Consider the following 24957-nt stretch of genomic DNA (forward strand, 5'->3'; position numbering starts at 1 on the left):
ATAAGGCTTTAGAATTGACAGACCTGTGATATAATCTGTCCGGCAACCTCTTGGGATATTTGCTACATTGCTAGTTTTCTGTTCAAGAAAACTTTCACAGTTTTCTGTTATTGACATTAGCTTAACTACTGAATCCAATTATTTGGTGAAATCTTTCCACTATGCCGTTTTAAAGTAGAATCTTATCTTAAAATGAAATTTTCTAGAATCGCTGCAGCTAATATCTTAAAAATGATGGTTTCTCGAAATTATGTTCTCGAGATTGATTATGTAAAGATTTTATTTGTCAATTGCGCTATTCTTGCACTAATAAATATATCATGAGGGTGTTAATAGTGTTAGTTAATTTGAACTTATTTTGCTGATGAAACTAATGTTGAGCAAAACGTGTCAAGATGACAAAAATTAATCGAAAATTTAAAAAAAAAATGTTTATTCTGTTCGTATTCTTAGTTAATGAATGAGATCTTCCTATAGTACTTGCTTTCCCATTTTACAGAGATTAGTAATTTATTTTTATATTTTTAATAGAATTTTTTTCATTTCGTATATACATATTTTATTAATTTTTCATTTTCCAAACGAACAACTTATTGTAGCTAAATCCGTTAAGCGCTAGAAGTTAAAAGGATCGGTTAATAAATACTCTCCAACCCTTTCCTTTACAGCTTATGCAAGCGACTGGAGTGTAAACACTATAAAACCCTTTCCTTAGGGAATGAAAATTAAAGGTTGTGCATTATTTAACTTCTCGTTACTTTTGGTACGTGTGCAGCCAGCTCACTTGTTGATTCAGTTTTTGCTTTTATTTTTGATACATGAATTGCTGCAAAAAAGAACAGGCGACAACTAGTTAAAGAGATAGTCATGGGATCAAAGGGAGCTCGAGTTTATTAATTTCAACCATAAGAGATGAAAAGAGGCGGCAAAAATGAGGTATATTAATTTGTGAAGGTATAATTCTGTGGGAGTATGTTTCCGTACTAAATTTTAACAAAAATTATATTGGTTCTAGAGGTCCAATAGTAGAATAAATCTTTGAGTGTTTATGTACAGAAGAATACATTTTAAAGTACTGGGTAAGTCACGTCAAGAATTTTTTGTTACTACCTTTCCCACAGATATATTTTAGTTTTTTTCGATAACCATTACTTTCGTGTTACCGATGCGTTGGTCTGATTATTGCTGCACTCTTATTTGTGTTTCTCGTGCTAATGCTAGTCTTTATTTCATTATCTTTACTCCCAAATACGTACTTTTCATCTGTTCAAATCTGTAAGCAGTGCCTTCTTTTCATTGATTTCTATTTTCCACGGTTTCTTGTAATATCTTTCATACTCATATATTGTGTTATTTTTTTTTATTTGTTTAATTTATTTATTTTCTTTTTTTATTGTATTGTATGCGTTTTGTGTTGCTTTTATTGCTGTTAAAGCCAAACACTGGTATTCATTTTTCACTGCGTTTTCAAACTTTGAAAATGAATATTTTTGCACTTTTTCGTATCTTAATATTATTTATAACTCGAAAACGATGAATTTTAGAGAGAAGTTACTACGGATCTTTTTTGCGCAGAATGAGCCAATTAACCTAAAAAAACGTCGACCTGACCAAAAAAAATAAAATTTTACAATTTGTTTAATTAATTAAACAATTTTTGATCATAGATTTCTCTTGGTAACATGCACTTAGGTTTGAAGTAAGATTGTCCAAAAATGTGGAATGAGAATATTTTTCCTAGCCAGTGAGCCCATATTACCCGGACTATTTATTTTTAGTTACATTACAAGATTATTTTATAAATGCCATTTTCTACCTATATCCAGAAATTATTGTTTTTGTTTTCGTTGCTGGAACATTGCTCTTCCTCCCGAGGTGTTAATTAAAATTTCGAAGTATCGATTTACAAGTTTTAAGGCTTCGGAAAGTTTAAACGTTAAACGAGGTTGTAGCTTAGACAGTATTTAAGAAGAATATCGGATTAGGTTTTAAAAAATGATTAAAATATTTTCACGAATACCGACTGTTTTCTCTAAAAATTTACTGTTTTTAAATTTTATTTATGTAATTTTATCTGAACGAAATCAACAACATACTAATGGAAAATATCAAAAAATAAGTCTCAATCATTTTGAACTCGACTTAACAAACTAGCTATAGCGTTTAAAGGCAAATATTCCATAAGAAAATATAATAGTATTTTGGGAATCATAGAAACATTGCAGACACAGCAATAAATGAAACTAGCGAAGTGAATCAATCTTTCTTATGCGATCAATAAACCTTTTTTGTTTGCGGATACATAGCAGCATCCTAATCTTGTTTCTCTATTATGTTATTATTTCTAGCAACTTAATGAAATTTAGTCAAACCAACTTTCGTTGGTTTGACTAACTGCCGTTTGAAGCTGTATCACACCAGCCTCCATGTGCATTTCTATATTCCAGATCCACACTTTAGAGCTGGAACCGTTAAGTTTTTTGTACATCATAATGTTTGTTGTCTTTTTTAGACAGTAATTTTCAAGGTAGTCCGTATTTCTTTTACAGCAAACGTCATTCTTCGGCTTATCTCTTCCGATATTATGTATGTGGTGTCTACCACGCTTCTCCGGTTAAAATAATTATTGTACTGATGTTCCAAATTATAATCACTTATTATAAGTTTTGTCCCATGTTTTTGATTATATGGTCTGTACTCGATGCCATGAGCGTCTTCTTAGCCTTCTATCGTCCATTTTTTGACAGGCTGCGCTAAACTCCTTCTACCATTATCTATCCTGAGCAACGTACTTCCTGTTCGTTCATTCTATTTTTTATGTCATCTACCCATATCATCTGTGGTCTTCCTCTTGGTCGTCTACCTTTGTAAGGTCTTCAATGTTGTATTGGGCGTTCCAACGTTGGTCTTTTTATCTAACAGTGTGGCCTGCGAGCTCTATTTGAGTTTGACCATTTTTGTTCTGATACCATCAACTTTTAATTTTGATCTTACCCAGTAGTTCCACTTTCTATCTTACAGTCTTACAGGAAGGATGCGTGGTTTGCACTTTAGTATTCAACTGAGTATTCTAAATCCTTTCCAAGCATAGCATGTCTTGCTCTTCTAGCGAATTCCGCACTTTGGTTATCTTTGAAAAGTTTCAGAATTTGACCTAGTTAAATTGTTTTTGTCATATTCATAATTATGTCATTATTTTAGAAAATTATCAAAATAATATCAAAATTAAGGTGTGTCATAAGCTTGTTTTATACCGTTATCAACTGAATTTAAAAATATTTACATAAATTACGTATACATAGAAAGTTTACCATTTTTAAATATATTTATAACTATCATAACATGTTTATAACATGTATGAATAATAGATGATCCCCATATTAAAAACCATCATGCATAATATGTTGTAGAAAGTTGACACATGAATCAAGTGCTGCAGTGAGACAATAAGGCAATGTCTTTTAAAAAAAACGGCTTTAAAATAAAAACGATCGATAAAAGCTAAGTGATTATGGAATCTGCTCGTCTACAAATATGGAGGACGGAATTTTTAATTCAAATTCATAAATACAGAGAAAGTGGAAGAGAAATTGTTTATCTGGATGGGACGTGGTTTGTGACGTTCCAAAATGTTGTTGGGCAGATTCTTCTGGTCTCTGTACAACAAAAGCTCCATTAAGTAAAGTAAAAGGTATTACAATAATCCATGCAGGAACAAAAAATGGTTTTATACACAATGCTTTAGCCCTGTCATGCAAAAACCTTAAGGACTCCCGTGTCGACTATCATGATGACACCACGTCAGAATTATTTGAAAACTGGTTTTCAACGAAGTTATTGCCAAATATACCACCAAACAGTGTAATTGTGATGGACAATGCCAGCTACCAGAGTTGTAGGCTGAATAAAGTTCAATATTCTAATGACACCAAACTTAGAATCCAGTAATGTATGCTGGAAAATGATATATATTATGAAGATAATTATTCTAAAAAACAATTACTTGAAACTTTAAAATCATTTTCCATCAGAAAACAATATTATTGCGACAGTTTGGCGGAAGAAATGGATCATACAGTATTAAGACTTCATCCTTACTATTGCATGTTAAATCCGATTGAACACATACGACATGAGCTAAAAGCATCGGTAAGGAGAAGTAATGTTTCGCCCACCCTAAATTCGTCAGTGGTTTCTCTAATTGAATTAAAAATTGAGAAAATAGCCAATGACAGTGTTGAAAAAATAGTGTTGCCCATGTTCTAAAGATGGAAAGATCTTATAAATACAGTTGCTCAAAGAAACAATTATTATAGATCTAGATAACGAGAGTGATAGTGAAACTAACTTATCTATGTAATTTTTTTTAAATGTAAATACTTTTTGAATTGTATTTATAAATGGTAAATTTTCTATGTTTACGTAATTTATGTAAATATTTTTAAATTCAGTTGATAACAGTATAAAACCAGCTTTTAGACACCTCAACTTTGAAAATAATTTTCTAAAATATTTTTGCCTATGTTCTTTTTTTACTCTATTTAGAAATGATAATGTTTTGTAAATATGTGAATGTAGTGTATGTAAATATTTTTGCAACTATGTTTTGTAAATATGTGAATGTAGTGTATGTAAATATTTTTGCAACTATTATAACTTTAGTAGACAATGATGAAGACCGGCTTTTAAACTCACCTAACAATCGAATAAGTAATGCAAATCGAAAATAAAAGTATGATCCTGTCCAGGGTCGCAGTGTCGCAGTCGATAATTATCAATAATATTACACTTATCAAATTAATAATAAATATTAATGACTCTTAGATTTCTGGTAGGACTATACAGCCAACATCTTGGATTTACGGGTCGTTAATTGACCAATCTAATTTGGTCAATCTATTAAATATGTTATTTTTGATCTTTTCAACTTTACTATTGTTATCAATTTGACAGAAATTCTGAAGTATTACATTGCTTCTGTATCTTTGTTCATATGACGCTATTATGTTTAAAGATAATATTGAAGTGAACGTTGAAAAAATAGTAATGATAACGAAGAAATAAACCAATACAACCATACATTTATACCTAAATGAATAAGGAACGGAAAATTTCTGAAATGAAATTAACCTGAAAAGATCCACATCTAAAGTGAAGAGATCAACAAATAACACATTATTTATGCAAGCAGGAGTTTTCTAAAATTCTTTACAACTCAAGAAGAAAAATATGTAAATTTCATTTATTATAAAAAAATTGTTGCTTAATCAAATATATAATAAATAATTTTTAAAGTTATTTGATTATTTTTACTAAATATTTAATTTTTATTTAACATTGCATTAGTTATGTCACTGCTGAAATACACGAAGATATTGTACTAACAATAGAACCATTACTTCATACTGATGTGTCGAAGAGCTTTGACTAACATTCGGGAATAATTCCTAGAACAATATGCTTTCAGTTCAACGTATGTATATTGATGTGAAACCAATCATAAGTTTAAATTGATATCGGCTTATACAAGCTTATGATATGAAATATTGTTCCAATCAACTTTTGTTGTTTATATGCTAGGTAACTATTTATAAAATCTTTTAGGAACTGCAGATCAGTTTCTTAGAATTTTTTATATTTTATTTGGTTTTACAGAGTTTCAGAAAAATGCTTGGACGGACCAATACTTTTGGAGATTAATGCGCAAACATTTTTCGTCTCTTTATAAATAGTGATCATGTTTGAGAAGAATTCAGCAATTAGTATATATAATGAAACTTATAATTAAGGTTAATATCGTTAGAGTAATTAATATTAACATTACTCAGCTTCCAGGTTTGTTTGCGGTGAACTTTGGTACGTCTAGTATGACTACCTCTCTGAAGTATTCATGAGGACTGTCAGACTTCAGTCTTCTAAGTCTTCAGATAACTTCACTATTTAACAGTTTACTTTTCAATGAATTAATAGCGCATACTAGAGATTAAAATTTAATAAACTAAATGGTTGGCCTTTGTGAAAATTGGCCTCAAAAAAAAAATAAATACCTAGAAGTAAGGTCGAAGCCTTGGAAGTAAGATCGAAGTAGTAAGATCGAAGATGTGGGTGGGTCTACTGTAGAATTCTACGCGTGTCCTGGACAGAACATAGAACCAACCTGTCAATTTAATAAGAGCTTCATATAAAAGACAGGCTATTAAAAAAAAGTAAACCAAACGTACCTAATTTACTTTGGACACAGAGCTAGTAGAACAGGGACTCTGGAACTATTGATAGTAAAAGGAAAGGTAGAAGGCCGCAGTGGAAATTCAACTAGACGGAGACCATGAGGGGAAAGAATAAGTGTAGGAAGACTGCAACAAAGATGTTACGACGACTTAAAAATAACTACGAGACTAACTTGGTACCGGCTAACCCAAAATAAAGAAAGCTAAAGAGCAGTAAGAGACGCATATATCGAAAAGATAGAAATAGTTGAAGAAGGGAAAGAAACGAAATAAAAAAAATTAATTCAAAATTTTTAATTTTAAGTAATTGGTTTTAAAGAAATCTTATATTTATTCATAACCCAACAAATAAAAACTACAATTTACTTCTTGTTGTTTTTGAATGTGTTTCCTTCTTTTCGTTGCTATATCTCGGCAGCTATACATTTTAGAAAAAATTTGTAATGATCAAAAAGTTTTTTAACGACAAAAATTGATTGCAAATTGAAAGAATAATAATTATTATTGCAAAATTGGCAAAAACAATTAAAACATTGACCTAAATGAGAACATATGGAGAAATACAATTATCAAGAAAAAAATGAAAGGCAGAATTTACAAAACAGTCATCAGACCAATAATGACATACGCGGCAGAAACACGACCAGACACAGAGAGGACAAAAGGATGTTAGAAATATCAGAGATGAAAACACTTGGAAAAATTGATGGTAAAACACTATGGGACAGAGCTAGAAGTACAGATATACGACGTAGATGCAAAGTGGATAACATCAAGGACTGAGTAAGAAATAGAACAGTAGAATGGAAAGATCATATAAGCCTAATGACAACAACAGAGTAGTAAAGACGGCAAGAGACGATTCCTCAAGGAAGACGATCAGTAGTAAGGTCACGAAAACGATGGAACGACAACTTACTGGAGGCACATTCAAAAACAGACATGACTACATAAAAAAAAGAAGATAAACACTTTTAGTTGGACATGTTTTTTCGAAATCCAGAAGGAGTGGAAGTTTCGGTAAAGCTTTCGGAAGAAGTAGCTGTATGAAACTTCGAAATTTACAATAGTCGATTTGATTAATCATATTAAGGAATCTTTTCGTATGTTTAAAGGAAACGTAGGTATATCTGTAGGAAATAAATTGTAATATGTTTTAAACAAAAACTCAGGATTTTCTATTTTGGAAAAAGTTGCGAAAGTTCATCAAGATGATCCTGTACCAGACCTTGAACTGCTGCCTTCCAACAAAAACAAGTTTAAAAATGCACCAATACCTTCTGTGGATGCTGAAAGAAGTTTTTCGATTTACATTTCGATAAACATTGTTAATATAGTTTAAGTAGTTTTATTGCGTTCTAGTTTGTGGATTGTTGAATATCTTTATTTGTACACAGGTTCTAAGATATTGCTGCTCTATTCATCTGATGAAGGTGTATCTGGTTAAAGACTTTTACATTTTGTCCAAATCATTTATTTACCTTTTTTATTATTTGGTGAGTGCTCTTACTGTCTTCACTAAATTAAACTGATTTCTTATCAAATTCTTCGTTTAATAAACTGTCAGTGTTTTTTCATTGCGTTGTGACATACTCTTTGTGTGTAGTATTTTATTGTCTTCGTCTCGAAAAAAAAATCTGATTAAATAATTTATTTACGTGCTACGTACTTAAATATTTAGATAACACGATCAGAAAATAAACAAACTTGTTAACCAGTTATATTACACATGCTTGGGTCGACAAAATAATGTATTATAATTACCGACACCGAACAATTGCTATTTACACCATCGCATCGATACACTTTTTATTGATAAAAAAAAGGGTGGAAACCTGTGTGCATGAAATTCCCCCACAACGTTGGCCAGACTCTCTCGGACGTTCAACAGGTGGCTTTTTAATCTTTACGAACGTTGAAGTAACTAAATAACGCAGTATTTAATTCAGAATCGTAAAGCGGAAAAGGGAAGTATATCGATAGGGGGTACAAATTTACCCTATTCACCGACAGCGTGTTACAACTTGTTTTTGGTAACGAGAAATTTATGCAGTGCTCAAAATATCAAACGATAAATGTTATTAAATTTTAAAAGTTGACACTCGAATAAAGGATATTTTGGTAAGTTAGAAAAAGTATTTTTTTTTACAATGTATCCTATTTTTTTATTTATATATCTCCACAAGTATTGAACGCTATTTTTATTTACATTTAACTTTTAATTATTAATCTAATTTCATTTTATAATGTTTCCATGCTGTTATTTACCACGTCTTTTGACTTTTTCCGTCCAATGATTTTTCTTTCCAATTATCCATGTTAATTACATGCAGATCTTCGTATACATCCTCTAACCATCTTTGTATGTCTGCCTTAAGTCTTCTTGATTGGTATATATGGGATACTATTTTTGTCGTACTTTCCTTTCTTTATCCTCCCCATGCTCTAATATTTTATTTTCACTTTTTATCACTGTACTTATTTCGAATTTTTGCACATCTCTTATAATAATTTATTACTTCTTGTTTCCATAACTCATATGCTTTAACACAGCCATAAGACCACTGCAGTAGAGGCTAACCACTGCGATGGTTTGAATTTGTATCAGCCGAGTGTCTGATGAATTAGGGATGTTGAAATGAGATATAACACTCTATTGATATCGATTGGAGCATATATATATATATATATATATATATATATATATATATATATATATATATGCTCAAATCGATATCAATAGAGTGTTAGATATAGGTATATATAGGTATAGGTTATATGGTATATGAGTTATATGAAACAAGAAGTAAAACAAATTATTATAATAAATTAATAATTTTAACAAATTATTGTAAGAGATGTGCAAAAATTCAAAATAAGTACAGTGATAAAAAGTGAAAATAAAATATTAGAACATGGGCAGGATAGAAGCAGGGATGTTGAAATGAGACATAACACTCTTTTGATATCGATTCGAGCATATATATATACATATATTTATATACCCTATTGAATCCGAGAGAGATTTATACCACTTCATTTTAGGCATTGTAGGCTCTTAATATTTTGATATCTCGGGTGTTCTGATTGTCAACTCTTTACTGGGCAGTTAGTTTCCAATATAGTATTTATGATATTTTTTATATCACGACTGTCAATATTTTTAATTGTAGGTATTTACAAGCTTTTACTGTTGAACCTTATCAAATGACTTTTAAAAATCTACAAAACATAAGTACCTACATGTCATGGTTTTTGACCATGCATCTCTGGGCACATTGGAATCAAACAAGCTCTCTTGTATTCTTTTAATATCTAAACCCAAATTGTGGTAACGAATTTGATATTCAGAAGTTGTAACAATTTTGCCGTGTATGATTTTCAAGAATGTTTTAAGTGTGTGACTTATCAAAGATATTGTTCTGTGATCTAAGCAGGATGTTGCACTTGATGTTTGGGGTTTGCTACAAAGATAGATTGCGGCCATTGTGTGGGGATTGTGGCAGTTGGATATATGCAATTAAAGAGTTCAACCATTCCATCAATAACATATTCGTCAATGAGTTTTCATAATTCGATGGGCACATCATCTGGTCTAATAGCTTTGTCGTTTATTGTGTTTATGATGGCATATATTACTTCCTCTCGTAACATTGGTGGTTTTGTACCCTCACGGAATATCCTTCCTATTGAAGCAATATTTCCTTCACATCTGTAATCACTCCACTCATTTTAAGGATATTCGTTCTTGTGTTATTAATAACACAATAACACTGTTCTTTCTTTGGTTTTTTATGTAAATTAAATCGTACTTTGTATCCAGATCTTCTATTGCATCTACCGGAGGCCACCTCCCTTTTGCTTTTCGGATTTTCTTTCTGATATTTCTTTAAATTTCTTTGTATTCAGGTGTTTTGCTTTATATTTTCTTCGGTCTTTCGTAAGATCAAGAATTTCTGCTGCCATCCAAGGTTTTTTTTTTCTCAAAGTGGTTTGAGGATTTCTGTTCTAACAGAGACAAGATCATGTTGAATATTTTCAATTTATGGAGTTTGCGCATTACCTTCTTTCACGTTAAGTTCTCGTTTATTTTAAATTTCGTTTCCTCAAAGAGTTGAGCCTCTGTATACACATGACTGCCTTGGCAGTAGGGCTCTTTACAGTATTTAAGAGAAAAATTCATTAAGAGATAAAAATGTAAGCTCTATCAAACGAAGCCGTTGGACGTGGAGAACATGGAAAAGTAAATAAAAAATCGATTGCATAGAGAAAATAAAAAAAAAACAAACAGAAATTGTAAAATAAATCTCATAAAGTGCACATGCAGCGCGCAAGGGAATCAACAGAAATTGAGGAAAATTTTAATTCAAGAAAGAAAAAACTTTATATTTATAATTGCAATGTCTCTATGAATCTTCTATAGAAACGACTAGAATCTTAAAAAGATAAAATTGATACCAGCAGACCATTGGCATAGAAATAGTCAGTAAAAAAGGAAAGAAAAATTGCAGATGAGAGCGAGTAATAAAGAAAGGTCTCTGGGACACAATTTTTTAGAAAAAAGTTGCTATGTAGTAATAAGTCTACTTTATGTACCATAATCCTCTAGAATCTACCCAATCTACTTTTTATTAATACCATTATGTATATCTGCCAGGAATGATACAAGAGATCAATTTTTGATAGGATTTTTTACACAAACATGTGCGTCTATTAATTGTGTTGTCATAAAATTTGTAAAAAATGACAAAGTCGCAAAAACAATTGGAAAAATTGCGCCGCAAGAAATTATAAAATTGGCCCATGCGGTCGGCCATCTTAGATAGTTGTCGCGGGGCGGAGTTTCGTTCTCCAATGAATCAAAGACATCAAGTGTGCCGCGAACTTGTTTCACCGATCATCGTGTACTACGTAGACCGCGACTCGCACTTATCTGCGATCTCAAATATGCTAACTTGGGTGTATTAGTACGGTCCAAAAATTCTTTCGGTACCATTCACCGGTACACCCGAAGAGGAATCGGTAACCCTTTCAGATTCGATTTAACATTTAAATCTAAAATACGATCTAAATTACATACGGCACAAATAGTTTCTTGTAATTGTTCATTAAAAATCTTACAATCATTCTGGTTCTGGAAGAAGTGAAAAACGATGGGTTCAGATATATTTTCAGATTTAATTATGAAGCAACGACTTTTAATTATTTACTCTTTTAAATCGAAAATAATTTTTAACTCTATCCCTAATGTCCTACTAATAATTTTGTTACTGCATGAGGAGTAGGTACTTTACAACCACAAGGTATCAATATCTTCTATAGTTCAAATTAATCCTATTGTTCAATTCTGTATTACTTTTATTTTGCTTTTTTATGTTCTATTCTTTTATTTATGAGTTTTAGAGGATATAATGCTAGTCGTGTGCTCTATGATATAAAAGAAACTTATACTAGAGCCAGTTTTAGCCTTCATTTGTCATTTTATTACGTCTCGTTTTAGCCAACAACTGTTTTGTTTCATATTGTGAATATTTTTAAAGATATTTCTCCGAATCGTACGATTTACAGTAAAGAATTATATCTCCTAAGCTTTCAAGTCTTCCTTTTTTTATATATCTTAGCCTAAAGACAATGGATCAATCTTCAGGTGGAATATCTGCGTCTGCCGATAGAGAAAGAAGCCATGATAATGCTGACAAAAAAATCTCAGTCCCAATCCCTTTTAGGAATGTGGAGCACCCAACGGCTTGGAGCTCTTCCCTTAGGTCTTTTTCCTTGAACTTTTCTCTCTATTATCAGTTTTTCCAGCCTATTTTTCTGGCATAAATGCTGCAAATATCTGTTGTATTCTGTATCTGTGTTAAAATAATAGCCAACGTCTAAAGACATGCATGGAATTACGACAAGCAGCCTAATGAATTATTCTTCGGGTATTCGTCCTACTTTTATGATATTAGTAGACATGCTTGTTAACTGTTGCATTAGTTATGGTTCGCCATATTTTATGAGCTCGTTTGCTGTTCCATCGTTCCACGGAGCCTTTTTATTTTTCAGTTTCGTTAGAGCTTCTTCTATTTAGCTGTGATGATCCACGTGTATCAGATCTTTCATTAATGTTCTTTGCTCTCATGTAAATCTTCATATTTTTTTTCTGTCACGTAATAGGAAAATTAGGAAATATGTAGGGAGAAACTGGAGAAAATGGGAGTGAGACAATGAGAAAAAAATAGTGGCACAGAACCGACGGGAGTAAAAGGCAATGTAAACGTGACAAATTCTCACGAAGAGTTTTAACGCCATTGATGGTATGATGAAGAAATAGGTAGATATTTCTTGAAAGTAATAATGTCAAACAGTATTTTTAATAATGAATCTTTTGATCAGGGTTTGGTAACTTTATTAAAACCAAATTGTGCTTTAATTTTGTCTTATTTGGATTTGCAATTAAGGCGATATAATCTGCAAATCTGACAATGAACTTTGGTAATTTTGGTGATGTGATATAAAAGTGGCTCCTAATAATGAAGCCTTCTTTTGTCATAACTGATTAACCTTAAAATAAGGAAAATTCCTTTTTACCATAGCTAATGTTAAAGTGTTGCTATAACAACTGTTTTGAGTAGATAAAGTATCACTTTAACCGCAAGGGTAGATAAAGTGACACTTTAACAGCAAGAGTAGATAAAATGTTTTAACTTTTTTTTATTCAATAAAATTTACAAATTCAAACACATTAAGGATTAAAAACAACTGAAATTTTACAATTAAAATTATTAGAAATATCTATTTTTGCAGCATCACAACTTGTACTCGTTTGCTTAAACACTTGATTCGAGGTACTGGATTGATTTTATATTGGATACAGAGTAATTCATATCCCTAGCAACGGAGCAATACAATTGCGATTTTTGTGCTAAAAATTACAATTTTCTTTGAAATTCTATTTTTCACCTGAACTTGAAGTCTTGCTATAGAAAAAAATGTTGTATTGCAAACGACGATAAAATCGCATTATCTTCTCGAGCATAATTAGCGTCTTATTGGGCTTTTTTGGCCTTGTTGGGCTTCTACGATACTAATATCTATGTTAGATCTTATTTATTTCTCTAATATATATTTTATCATTTTTTATGATTGAATTTATCAATTCGTGCATTCTAATTATCTATTTCTGTGAAATGCTTGAGTAGTTCTTATTTTAGCTAGCCAACATTTAGTGCCATAAATCATACGGTATCTTTTAACGGTGTCCCTGCTTGTGGGTTTTATGAAATATTTTTCCGTTTAGAGGTCCCACTTTTTTCCATTAACTCCATCCTATTCAAAATCCACTTCATGCATCTTCATCTAGTTCCCATTGTTGTGTATTACCGATCCTAGTTTTTAGAGTAATAACTGTATTATATTATTTATAACAATATAAATATTTTATCTTTGGTCTATAAAAGTTTGAACCATTTTACTTCAGACGTATGTTCCACTGCTACAGTTCTGTCAATATTTGCTGCGGAGACCATATTATCATCTGCATGACTGAAACACCATCCTTTGCAACTCTTTATTTCATCCCGTCTTAACATTCGTTATTATTCCATGTTTAATAATATTTTTTAATTTTCAGATATCTGGAAATAAATTTTATAGACAATCTTTTACTGGACTATAATCTTTACCGTATAAGTTTGACGTAGTATCTACATCAAATAATTGATAACACGAAAGTATAGTAATTGCGGACATTGCTAAGAGAAAATTTTCCTTTAGATTAAAGAAAATCTAATGGATGGTTATTTGTTTGGTAGTCGTAAATATATCGGATGAAATTTAATAAAAAATTGTAACATAGTTTGACGTATTAGGGATTAGTCATCTCATGATATTAATGCATTGTAAACAATATTATTTATATTTCAGAAGATAAGTTGTCTAAATTTATGTTTTTTTGTTATCTTGTTATTAACTATTTTAAGGGAAAGATAACCAAAACTTGTCCTCTATGAATGTGTGCTTGTCCTGGGTTACCTTTAAGTTTATTTTAAAATTGTTTAAAAAATAAATAATTAAAGGATACACTTACAATCCACTGATCCTCGGTGCATTCAATTATGATTTTATCCTTGATTAAAACTTGTGCTGAAATGTCTGCTAGTTTTCATTGGTGGATGCTTACATTCGTATCAACTCTGTTTATCTTTTAGTCCATCCAAGAACAAATGAATCTATATGAACCAGCTAAACATAAAGAAACGAATAAGAACACAAATATAAGAAGAAATAAAAGAATGTGTCAGAATGTGCTAGAATGACAAAAGATAGAAAGAAGTGGAGGAAAATTGGAAAAATCAGCTAATAGCTTTTATGATATCACGATACCTGTATCAGGTTAAGGACTAAGAAGAAGAGGAGGAAGAAATATGATTAGTTAATATTCTGTTTTATTTGTCCCAGCGAAGCTCATTTTTCAGATTTGCATTGAGATAAGACGTTCTCACACATGAGAGACTAAGCTAGACGAAGCCTTAACAATTGGCACCCAAAGAAAATTTGATACAAATTGGCTCCCAACTTTCAGAGGCTAGTTATATTGTTACAACACATTTATATTGATATGTGCACTGCAGGACGAGTTTGAATCTTTTATTTTGTTACTTTTCATACAGCCCATTGCCAGCAGTGCCAGAACGATACTCTCAATTACTAAGTTGTTATTGCTGTACCGTCCTGCTTAAACTGACCCGAAAATTACAACAATGTAAGGTCTGCCAGGTAAATTACAAAAGATCTGCCCGGTCTCAGCGTGAAAAGATCTACGACTCCTTTATCTACAATATATATGCGCTTTAAAGACCACAATGAATATTAGAAATTTGTTAAAATATTTGAAAAGTAAACATTATAACGTGGATAAAAAATGTCTGCGTAGATATTTAAAAATGTTTGTTTGTGGATAATGTTTAGTCCTCATAAGATGTTTGTAGTTGAAAAAATGTAACTATAGTTATAAACCATAGAGTGGTATAAGTACAAAATCCTTTGAATTATGGGAATTTGTATAACAGAACAAACTACTGTGGTACTATAAATTATTCTCCACCAAATAATGAATGGTAACTAAGCAGTTGTGTATAGACTTTGGTTTTTTATCAAATACCTACTAAATTCAGGCTAATTGACTAAACGAACAAATTAGTTACAAACTTTCAAAATATAAAACTTTTTTTTCATATAACTTATGGTTAATGTATTCTTTTTCAGGCACAAAGTAGCAAAAGCTGTATTAGACGAATTTCGGACATGGCCTCCAGAAACTTTACTACAAGACTTACCAGAAATTATGAAGGTTCTTACATCGACAGCTGATGGTGAGTAAACCTTAAATGAAGATCTCCATTATTAATCTCCATTTTTTACGATAATCGATGAGATCAATCGAATTTCTTATTTGAAAAATTTGATCTCCCCTCCCCTCCCCCATTTCAGGATGAAGCCCGGTGGTGCATCTCTTTTTTGTTGTCCCAAAATTGACATTGTCAGCAAAATTCAGCTTGTGCGTATGATTTTTTAGAGGTTCAGTGGCATTTTCGTTTCTGACGACGAAAGTAGAAGAGGGATAAAGGATCTTAGTATTTCTCTCCTACTTTCTATGAGCCACCTAGTGGTAAGACCATCTTTGGCATTTTTTGGGTGTGCTCCAGCAACCTTATTCTTTGTGTCTTTACATAATATGTCATAATTTATGCTGCTTTATATTATTGCTACTTTAATTTACTGCTTATATACTTCCCGATTGATTCTTCTTCTACATCCTCCTTACTCTTTATCCCTCCCAAAATTCTTCTTTAGCATTTTAAATTCCCATTTATCTAGCCGCTACTCCTCCACTGTAACAGCGAAGTCTGAGTTAAAAAATATATGCTGTACTAATATTGAATAACTTTTTTAAATCTTTTAAAATTCTTTTTGTCAGCTTCTTTGTTAATTGGTTGTAGTCTTCATTATTCCTTTTACCACTTTTTCCTTAGCTCCATGTAAAAGTAACATCCGTATCCACAATTTACATAAAATTTGCCGGTCCATTTTTCCAAAGTGGCTATGATTTATAAAAGTTCTATAGTTTTTGTTGTGCAAAAATCTGGAGAATGCAGATTAAACACTATATTCGTATTTCTGAGTATAATTTATTAAGGTTCGTAGTAACTTATTAATTATTTTTGTTTAATTTTCGTTAGGCGCACTTTCTTGACAAAACAAAAAACAAATTACTTTTGACATATCAAGTTGGTCGACGTATGATTTGTATCCTGAGTATTGATACATTTTCGTATCGAATATCGAAGTTGTGGGAATTTATCTGCACAATTACTTCCATTAATCATAAATTGATTAGATCACCTGAGGCATGTAAATATAACAGTTCCGTCGTTTAACAAGGGAAGGGCCAATATGCATGATTTTAATTGATGCGAAATTGAATTACATGTAAAATCTATAGAATTGCCTCTTACCAGTTCTGTATCTGTCATTTTGGGTTTCACAAGTTTGTAAATAACTTACACCCAAAAGGCTTGGCATATTATATACTTATTATAAAATCAATTTAAAAAAACGAACAAATACACCAAACTAACACCATATTCAGCTAAACTAGCGATCAGTTTAGTTACCCTTACTCAGTGAATCTTAGTGAGTCATGTGCAAAATGTTCTTTTTTTTCTTAAGGTAATACGAGGTCTGGCTATTAAATAACGAGACTGCGCGCGCAGAAGGCGTCCTAGAGGGGAATAGTGGGAAACGAATGCAGCATTGGATAGCTGGAAGTGTCTACTCTTTTAGTACGAAAACACGTTTTTGTCGCTGTAGTAGTATTTTTTCTGTACTGACCAAAAGCTCGTCCGTCAACAGATCTGCTCAGATTTTCTTGAGAGTTTATATGAAGAGCCTGAATTAATGGAAAACATCATCACTTGCGATGAAACCTGGATATTCAAATACGATGTTGAAACTAAGCGACAATCCATACACTGGAAAACTCCTGCATCGCCAAGATTGAAAAAAGCAAGGATGTCGAAATCAAAATTTAAAGCCGTGGATCTTGCACCAGGACAACGCACATGCCCATAAAGCGCTGTCTGTGAAGCGTTATTTAGCCGCTAGAGGCATTCCAGTGCTCGAACACCCGCCGTACTCGCCTGATTTAGCACCCTGTGACTTTTTCCTGTTTCCTAAGATCAAGTCTGCCTTAAAAGGAATCCGGTTCGAGTCGATGGAAGAGGTGAAGCGAAAAACGGCGGAGCTCCTAAAAGCTCTAACAAAAGAAGACTTCCAGCATTGCTTTGACTAATGGAAAAAACGAATGGATCGTTGTGTGGCGAGGGAAGGGGAATATATTCAAGGAGAGCATTCGATTGTAGAATGATTTTTAAAATAAAACTCTTTTTCATAAGTAGTCTCGTTATTTAATAGCCAGAACTCGTATAACACATTTACGTAAACTAGACGTAAAATGATCATTGAAATAAGTGGCTGACATCTCAAGGAAGTAGATCTTTTGATGTATGAAATTCCCATGCAAAAAACAACTTCGACATAGAATTCATTAGATAATAATAATATCATTAGACAGATAGCAGTAAACAATGGCTACAACGAACAGACAATAAATAAAATATTAATCCAAAAACTGCATAAGAAAGCCCTGGAATTATTCTTTCGGTCAATAGAAAAAAAAACCCGTACTTTCTGCTCGATAACACATAAAAAAGATAGTAATGCAAGCTTTCAAACAACAACTTAAGCAAATATAATATTAAGAACAACAAGAGCCAAAAGAAAATGCACTTACACAGTGGTGTATACAAACTTGACATGTGGCAACTGCCCAAAAACTTAAATCGGTCAAACAGGTAGAACCTTTAACAAACGGATAGCAGAACGCAAAAGGGCTGTCACTAATAGAAACATAGATTCTACTTACGCACTTCACATTCGAAATAAAGGCCTTAAGCTATCATTATTAGAATCTGTGGAAATTAACAAATTAAAAAATACAGATATAATTCTGAATGACTAACTTGTGACAAACAGTTATCCCCTCCTCAACTTATTTAGTTAAAGTCTATAATGTTTTAGACGCATAACAAAAATAGCTCACTTAAGAAAGTACTCGGCCGAAACAGCTGTAGTGATAGTAAATTATAATAAAATTTGTGGAATAAAACAAAAGTTTTCAGTTGAAAAAGTATTGCTTGATACAATTTTTTTATTTGATTTGTTACGCCACTGCCTGGATATTTGAGCACATCCCGTTTGAGTTTTGTTATCTCGATTAGAACGGTCGTTTTGTGCTTCTTCTTATGATTCTTTTCGGACTTTATGAGCCAGGTCAAGGAATGAGGATTGACTGACATGTTGTCATAGCGACATTTAGAATTGACCCTAGTTGTTTTCAATTTTCAGAAAGTGCTTATTTTCCAAACCCAGGTATTTCATGTCTATTTTACGTTCACCTTCGAACCAGTGATCTGAAATTGACAAATAATACTTGAAATCGAAAGTTGACAATAATAATTATATTGAGGCACTACGTGTTAAACCAGTGGCGGGATCAGGTTGCATTTTGTTACAAAATATTTTATTAAATTCGTTAATTTCGCTTTTTGAAAAAGGGTTCACAGAAATCATAACCATACTATCGAATATATATATATATATATATATATATATATATATATATATATATATATATATTATATCAATGGAAGGTCACCGTATATTCGTATTTCTGACTATTGGTCTTCATAACGAGCCTAAAACGAGCATATTAACTTGGGAAAGGATCACTACTTCTAACTTGGCTGCACCGTACTAAAGAAGACCGAAAGTCAGAAATACGTATATACGGTTGCCTTCCATCGATATACTTTTTTGGTTTCCTGTTTTGCGAGACATGCCATTACATTTTACTTTTATTATTCACTCGCATTAACCATTTCCGTTATATATATATATATATATATATATATATATATATATATATATATATATATATATATGCACACATACACTCTCTTGGGTATTACCAACATTAATCTCATTCACATACTTGTATTGTCTCTCTCCCAATATGTTTTTTGTCCTCTTTTCTACTTCTTGTCATTGCTTGTTCGCATTAGGGATGAATCAATCCGCGTTTTTTTGCATGAGTTGACTTCCAAATGATCCAATGCTAATAGGGCTAATTAAGGACTAAACACTGAGTTCTGGTGCAATCCTACTGGTATACGAAACTCATCAGTCTCTTGTACTGTCATAATGTTAGTTTTATGTTCTGTTATTGTATATTTCTCTCACGATCTTCACTAGGAAATTCTTTTCTTATTTATTACCCACCACAGGAATTTCAAGCTACTCTCGTCATAGTTTTTCTTAATGTCAGAAAACATTGTAATGAGCATTTAATTAGTTATTTCTAAAAAGTGTTCACTAGTTGCTCATAGTACATAGCCATAATCTTGCATTTGTTTTTGATTTGCTTTACATAAATCCAAAGTGATTTCCTTCAAAGGTTCTGAAACTGTTTTCTTGTGGCATGTCTAAGTTAAATAATGTGTTTATATGGGATTAAGCCACAGTTGATAATAATTACATTTTGAACTAAAAGAATTTGACATTTCTAATAATATGATGTTTCTATTACCTAATCTTTTTTAAGAACTATTTGCGGAGTGGAAATCGAAACATCAATTTTTTTTAGTTAAAAATGTAATTATCGCTGCAATCAATAAAATTGTGGCTTAATCCCATATAAACAAACACAATATTTAATTTATTTCCCTATATTTTTGTTTCTCCCATTATTTATCGATCAATTCCCTTCCATATTTTCAATGTATGACTGAGAAGTTTTTAAACTTTAAAAACTAATTTCATTACTACAAATTACAAATACAGTTTAGAAAAGGAACATGTTGTTTAGAATCCTGTGTTGTTGAGACTCAGTAAAGTATTTTTTAGATCAATCTTCAATTCCTCGTGTTTGGCAATTCTCACCTATTAACTCCAATAGATTTTGTATCAAGTGATTACATGCAAGTTGTACAAATACCTAAATTTCGCCCTTTTTTGAGTATCCATTATATCGGTCCTCTTCGGTCGAAAACTTTTGTGACTGTTGTGTTTTCCTATCAGCTGATTACATGCTTTACCTATTTCGTGTCACAATAACAGGCTTCCTAAAACTTCTCTACAATTCACAGTTGTAACGCCTTCAAAAGAATTCTTACTTCACTCCTCTATAAATATAGTCTTAAAAACTAGAAAAAAAAAATACTTTTTTGCTCGAAATGCTTAAACAATTCTCAGTTATTCTGTGTATTTGACCTCATCTTTGGTCCATATGTTCACACTGATCTTAATAGTATTTTAAAGATGATCAGTTTAAGCTTTCTGTGCAATTTAGACCATTAATCTTCTTATGTTGTAGTAACACTTATTTTCTCCAGTCATTAACGATCCTAGATACATCCCCAAATTTCATATCATCAATTATTAGTCTAGATATCTGATTATTTATTACATATCTTTCTGTTTTTTAATATTTACTTTTTAAGGCTATTTTCAATTCACATTCCATTACCAACCCAAAAGCTGTGGTCGCCGACTCTATGGAGTCGCTGTTTCAACCACCAGATGGAGCTGCTTTCAAAATTGTTTTATACCTATTTGAAAAAAATCAAGCAATTGAGATTCCGAGTATAAAAAAACAACCAACTCTAGTAGTCTTCCCATAATAAAATAAGATCCATTGTACTAATACATTGTAAAATCCAAACGTTTTTTAAGTACCAGTTGGACCAGTTGCCAGTTTATGGTTTATTTGTTTTTTAACGTCTTCTTGATTTTCTTTCATTTATGTCGATTGCTGCCCTAACTATTTGCTGTCAGTGAACTTGACATAATAAATTTTCCTCTTTCCAATAGCCATTTGGAAGCGAATTTTATAGTAACGTAGTGTGCGCTATTCTGCAAAATAGGTTCTCAAACTTTGATTTTTAAAACTTAAAAATTATTTTTTCCCAACTTTTGTAATGTAAACTGCCTTATTTCTGTTGAAAACTGTTCACATAATTTGTATATCTGAGCTCACTATTATTTAAAAGAAAACTAAATGCTCGCATGTGCTTAACTAAAGATATTTTTTTTTTATTACGCATCTACTTAAGTATTTCATTAGTATATTTGCAAAAAAAAGAACACATTTTACAAAGCTTGTTTTACACACATCCTTCGCTGCTTACACTCTTCTTCGCACCCTCTCCCGTAGATCCGCTGTTGTATTTTCATCGTCGACATCGTCGTTGTCGTTGTTGTTCTATTCTGGGGCGCGTTGAACTTGAGCCGCCACGTTTCCGGTAGAGAGAGGCAGGAAGTAGCGCACGTGGATCATTCTCAACGACGACTATCACCAAAGTCGTGCGTACAGGAAAACCAAGCGGGTTTAAATAGTAACTTTATTTATTATTTAATTCCACCAAAGGCCTGTCTTTAAAGTAATATATCATTTTTTTTTAATAAAAGTAATTTATGGGATAATAATTGACCTAAAAATGTAACTGATCTAGTCGAAATTATATTAAAAGTTTAATACTAGGGTTTAATTATATAATTATAGAATTTTGGTAACAAGAAAACTAATATAAAAATTAATTGCCGACCAAGCTTCCAAATGGTAGAATGCTTCCCTCTAAAACGTGTTTATTTATGATATTGATCTAGATACATATTTAACCTTCTGTTTCAGTCATTCCTAGTATCATTTCTAGTATAATGGCAAGAAACGAAGAGACTTTATATTACATCGACGTTTTAGTGATGGGTGGTAAAAAAATTACAGTTTTGTGAACATCTGGTTGGAAATTGCTAGTCAATGCAGAACTTTGCTCAACCTTTACTTGAAATTTTGTTTCGTTTGACAAATGTCATTTATCATTAACTGTTATGTGTGGATACAACTGTGTGAAAGAAAGTCCATTTTCATAACGAGGTTTTTCCAAATAGAACGTCTTATAGCACAAATCTTTCGTAGTAGGGCTGCGTGGATTTGAGATACTATCTTCTTTTTTTTTTTTGAAAATTCAGACCTTCCTGATAAAATTATTTGCATAGTTCTGTATGACTGTTAATCGGTAGCATGTCTTTATTTCGAAATTCTAATTCTGTATTGAGCAGCTTCTATAATTCAGGTGACTTTATATTAAATGGGTGATTTTAGCTTATATGGTTATTTAAGTGTCTCTTATTGGACTTAAGATGAATCACCTGGTTAACATTAGCTCACGAAGTTCACAACTTGACGTTTGTGTAACCATCAACTACATACACAAAAAAGTTTCATTTAATTTAAAAAGCATTTTCGAATAATATTTTTTCAGTTCCTTTCACAGATATATAAGAACATTTTCTTTATTCGACAGTTACAATTACAAATAAGAAAGTGCTAGAATCAATCTTCCTTATATTAACCACCAAAAAAGACGAGGTTCTTGTCTGATACTAAGGCTATAGTCACATTTGTGAGAACTACTGCCAGTTACCTTGCTATCTTTCATAGGGTTTTGCTGGTGATTTAGTGCCTGTTGGTTGTTACCTCTTTTGTTTCTGTTGTTTTACTCTCGTACTGTTATCTTTGATTAGTAGGTATTTGTGATACTTGATACTACTTTAGATTTGGTTCTCAGATGTTGCTATTTTTGTATTATAAGATCCACCAATCAAGGCGAAAAATTGAACCTGGGAGAAAAAATAACGAACTCATGTGTTCTTAATTGATCTGCAAATTTTGACAGTGATTAAAACCAAATTCTCACCGGAACTGTTATTTGATGAATAGTAAATACTGAACTTAAACACTGAACTCACCTTAAAACTTGATAATTCAATCAAAGCTAGGTTAAATCGTAAGTTAAGTCTCACAAATATAATTTGATCACTGTGGAGACTCTGATGCAACTACCGGCGAGAGCAACAACGCTAGTAATAAGTATATAAAATCTAAACTAAGTATATAAACCTTAAGAAAATCCAGTGGCTTTCATTTTAGTGGAAAGTGGCGGAAACAATTCTAATCCCAAACCCCGGATGAACCATTTAAACGAGTTAGTTCATATTTGCCAATACGCTTCTTGCATTAATTTTAAAGATCTGTGCGTGGCTGTATGATAAAAACTTAGGCAAAGTTAAAAAAATATATATATATATATATATTCAAATAAATTCAGATGCGTTTAAAACAAAGAAAGGAACGACAGGGCTGCATACTATCACCATTATTATACAACATATATTCTTAACATATAATGAGAAGTATGGAATTCGGTATTCCGAGTGGAATGGAAGAATTACTATAGGAGGCAGAAAAATCAGCAACCTGCAATACGCAGATGACACACTTATACTAGCAGCGAATTAAGTCGAAATGATTACCAGCACTGAACGGCTAAGTCGGATAAGCGAAGAATTCGAACGTCAGATCAACACCGGAAAAACAAAAATAATGAGATTGCTCCCCAAAAATCAAGCGTAGACTAGCAATGCCCCGAACCGCAATAGCTAAATAGATTAAAATATTGAAAAACCGAACAACAAGGAATACTAAGCTCAAGTTGGCCAATGCCCTTATTTTTCCCATTGCTACATACGCAGCTGAAACATTTTTTTTTATAAAGGTCAACAAGCCTTGAAGGCCTAGGGCTGAAAAGTTTATTTTCCTTATAGTCTTTAATTTAAATTCTAATTTCATTTAAAATTTCTTAGATTTAGTCTTTCCATACACTTCTTTATCACTTGCTTCTATTGATTTCTGTACAATGCTTTTTCTTTCCAACTCTGAAGATTACGTTTTTATAAGTCTTTATATACACTGCCCTTCTATCTCTTTCTTGGTCTACCTTTTCTTATTTTTTGTATTGGCTTTCGTGATACCATTTTCAGTATCCTTTCCTATTCTTTCAATATGTCCTAAATATCGTATTCTCCGTGCTTTGATTATCATCGTTATTTTTGATTCATTATATAGTTCTTCAAGTTCTTTATTATTCCTTCTTCTCCATTGGTTATCTATTTTCATACCCCCATATATTGCTCTTTCCTCTTCCATCTTTCTAAAAGGCCTATTTATAATTTAAGCACCGATATTTGGCATGCATATGTAGCTGTAGGTCTGATAACTGTTTTGTAGATTCTAATTTTTGTCGTTCTTGATACATATTTGGAGCAGCTAAAACATTGACTGTCAAAAAGATCGTTAGAAGTAAGATCGAAGCCTTCGAAGTGTGGGTCTTTAGAAGAATTCTAAGCGTGTCCTGGACAGAACATAGTACCAACCTGTCAATTCTGGAAGAGCTTCGTATCAAAGACAGGCAATTAAAAAAAGTAAACAGAGCAAACCTAATTTACTTTGGCCACCTAGGTAGAAGAGCAGGGACCATGGAACCATTGGTAGTAGAAGGAAAGGTAGAAGGCTGAAGACCAAGAGTAAGATCTCCAATACGATGGTCAGCCCAAATGAGGACTCTGCTGGGAAAATCCCTACATGAAGCTGTCCATATGGCACAGAATCGCTGTTAATTTTTACAGCAAGCTAATAATATTTAGACGTCACGACGCTCTGACAAAGGCTCAAGAAATGTGGAGGAGGTTAATTGAAATCCTGCAATCAATTATCGAAGCAAAA

The 24957-nt window shown here is 32.1% G+C and overlaps 1 protein-coding gene across 3 annotated transcripts in view; it reads left to right on the forward strand.

Annotated features, from left to right (window-relative positions):
- LOC140445406 (serine/threonine-protein phosphatase 4 regulatory subunit 1-like) overlaps positions 1-24957 on the forward strand; it is a 462854-nt gene that overhangs the window by 364439 nt on the left and 73458 nt on the right. For all 3 annotated transcript variants that reach the window (XM_072537408.1, XM_072537410.1, XM_072537411.1), the window contains one exon: positions 15483-15589. In XM_072537408.1, the coding sequence (XP_072393509.1) occupies positions 15483-15589 (107 nt within the window). The remainder of the gene's footprint in view (positions 1-15482; positions 15590-24957) is intronic.

This window comes from Diabrotica undecimpunctata, chromosome 7, assembly GCF_040954645.1.
Source record: "Diabrotica undecimpunctata isolate CICGRU chromosome 7, icDiaUnde3, whole genome shotgun sequence".
NCBI lineage: Eukaryota > Metazoa > Arthropoda > Insecta > Coleoptera > Chrysomelidae > Diabrotica > Diabrotica undecimpunctata.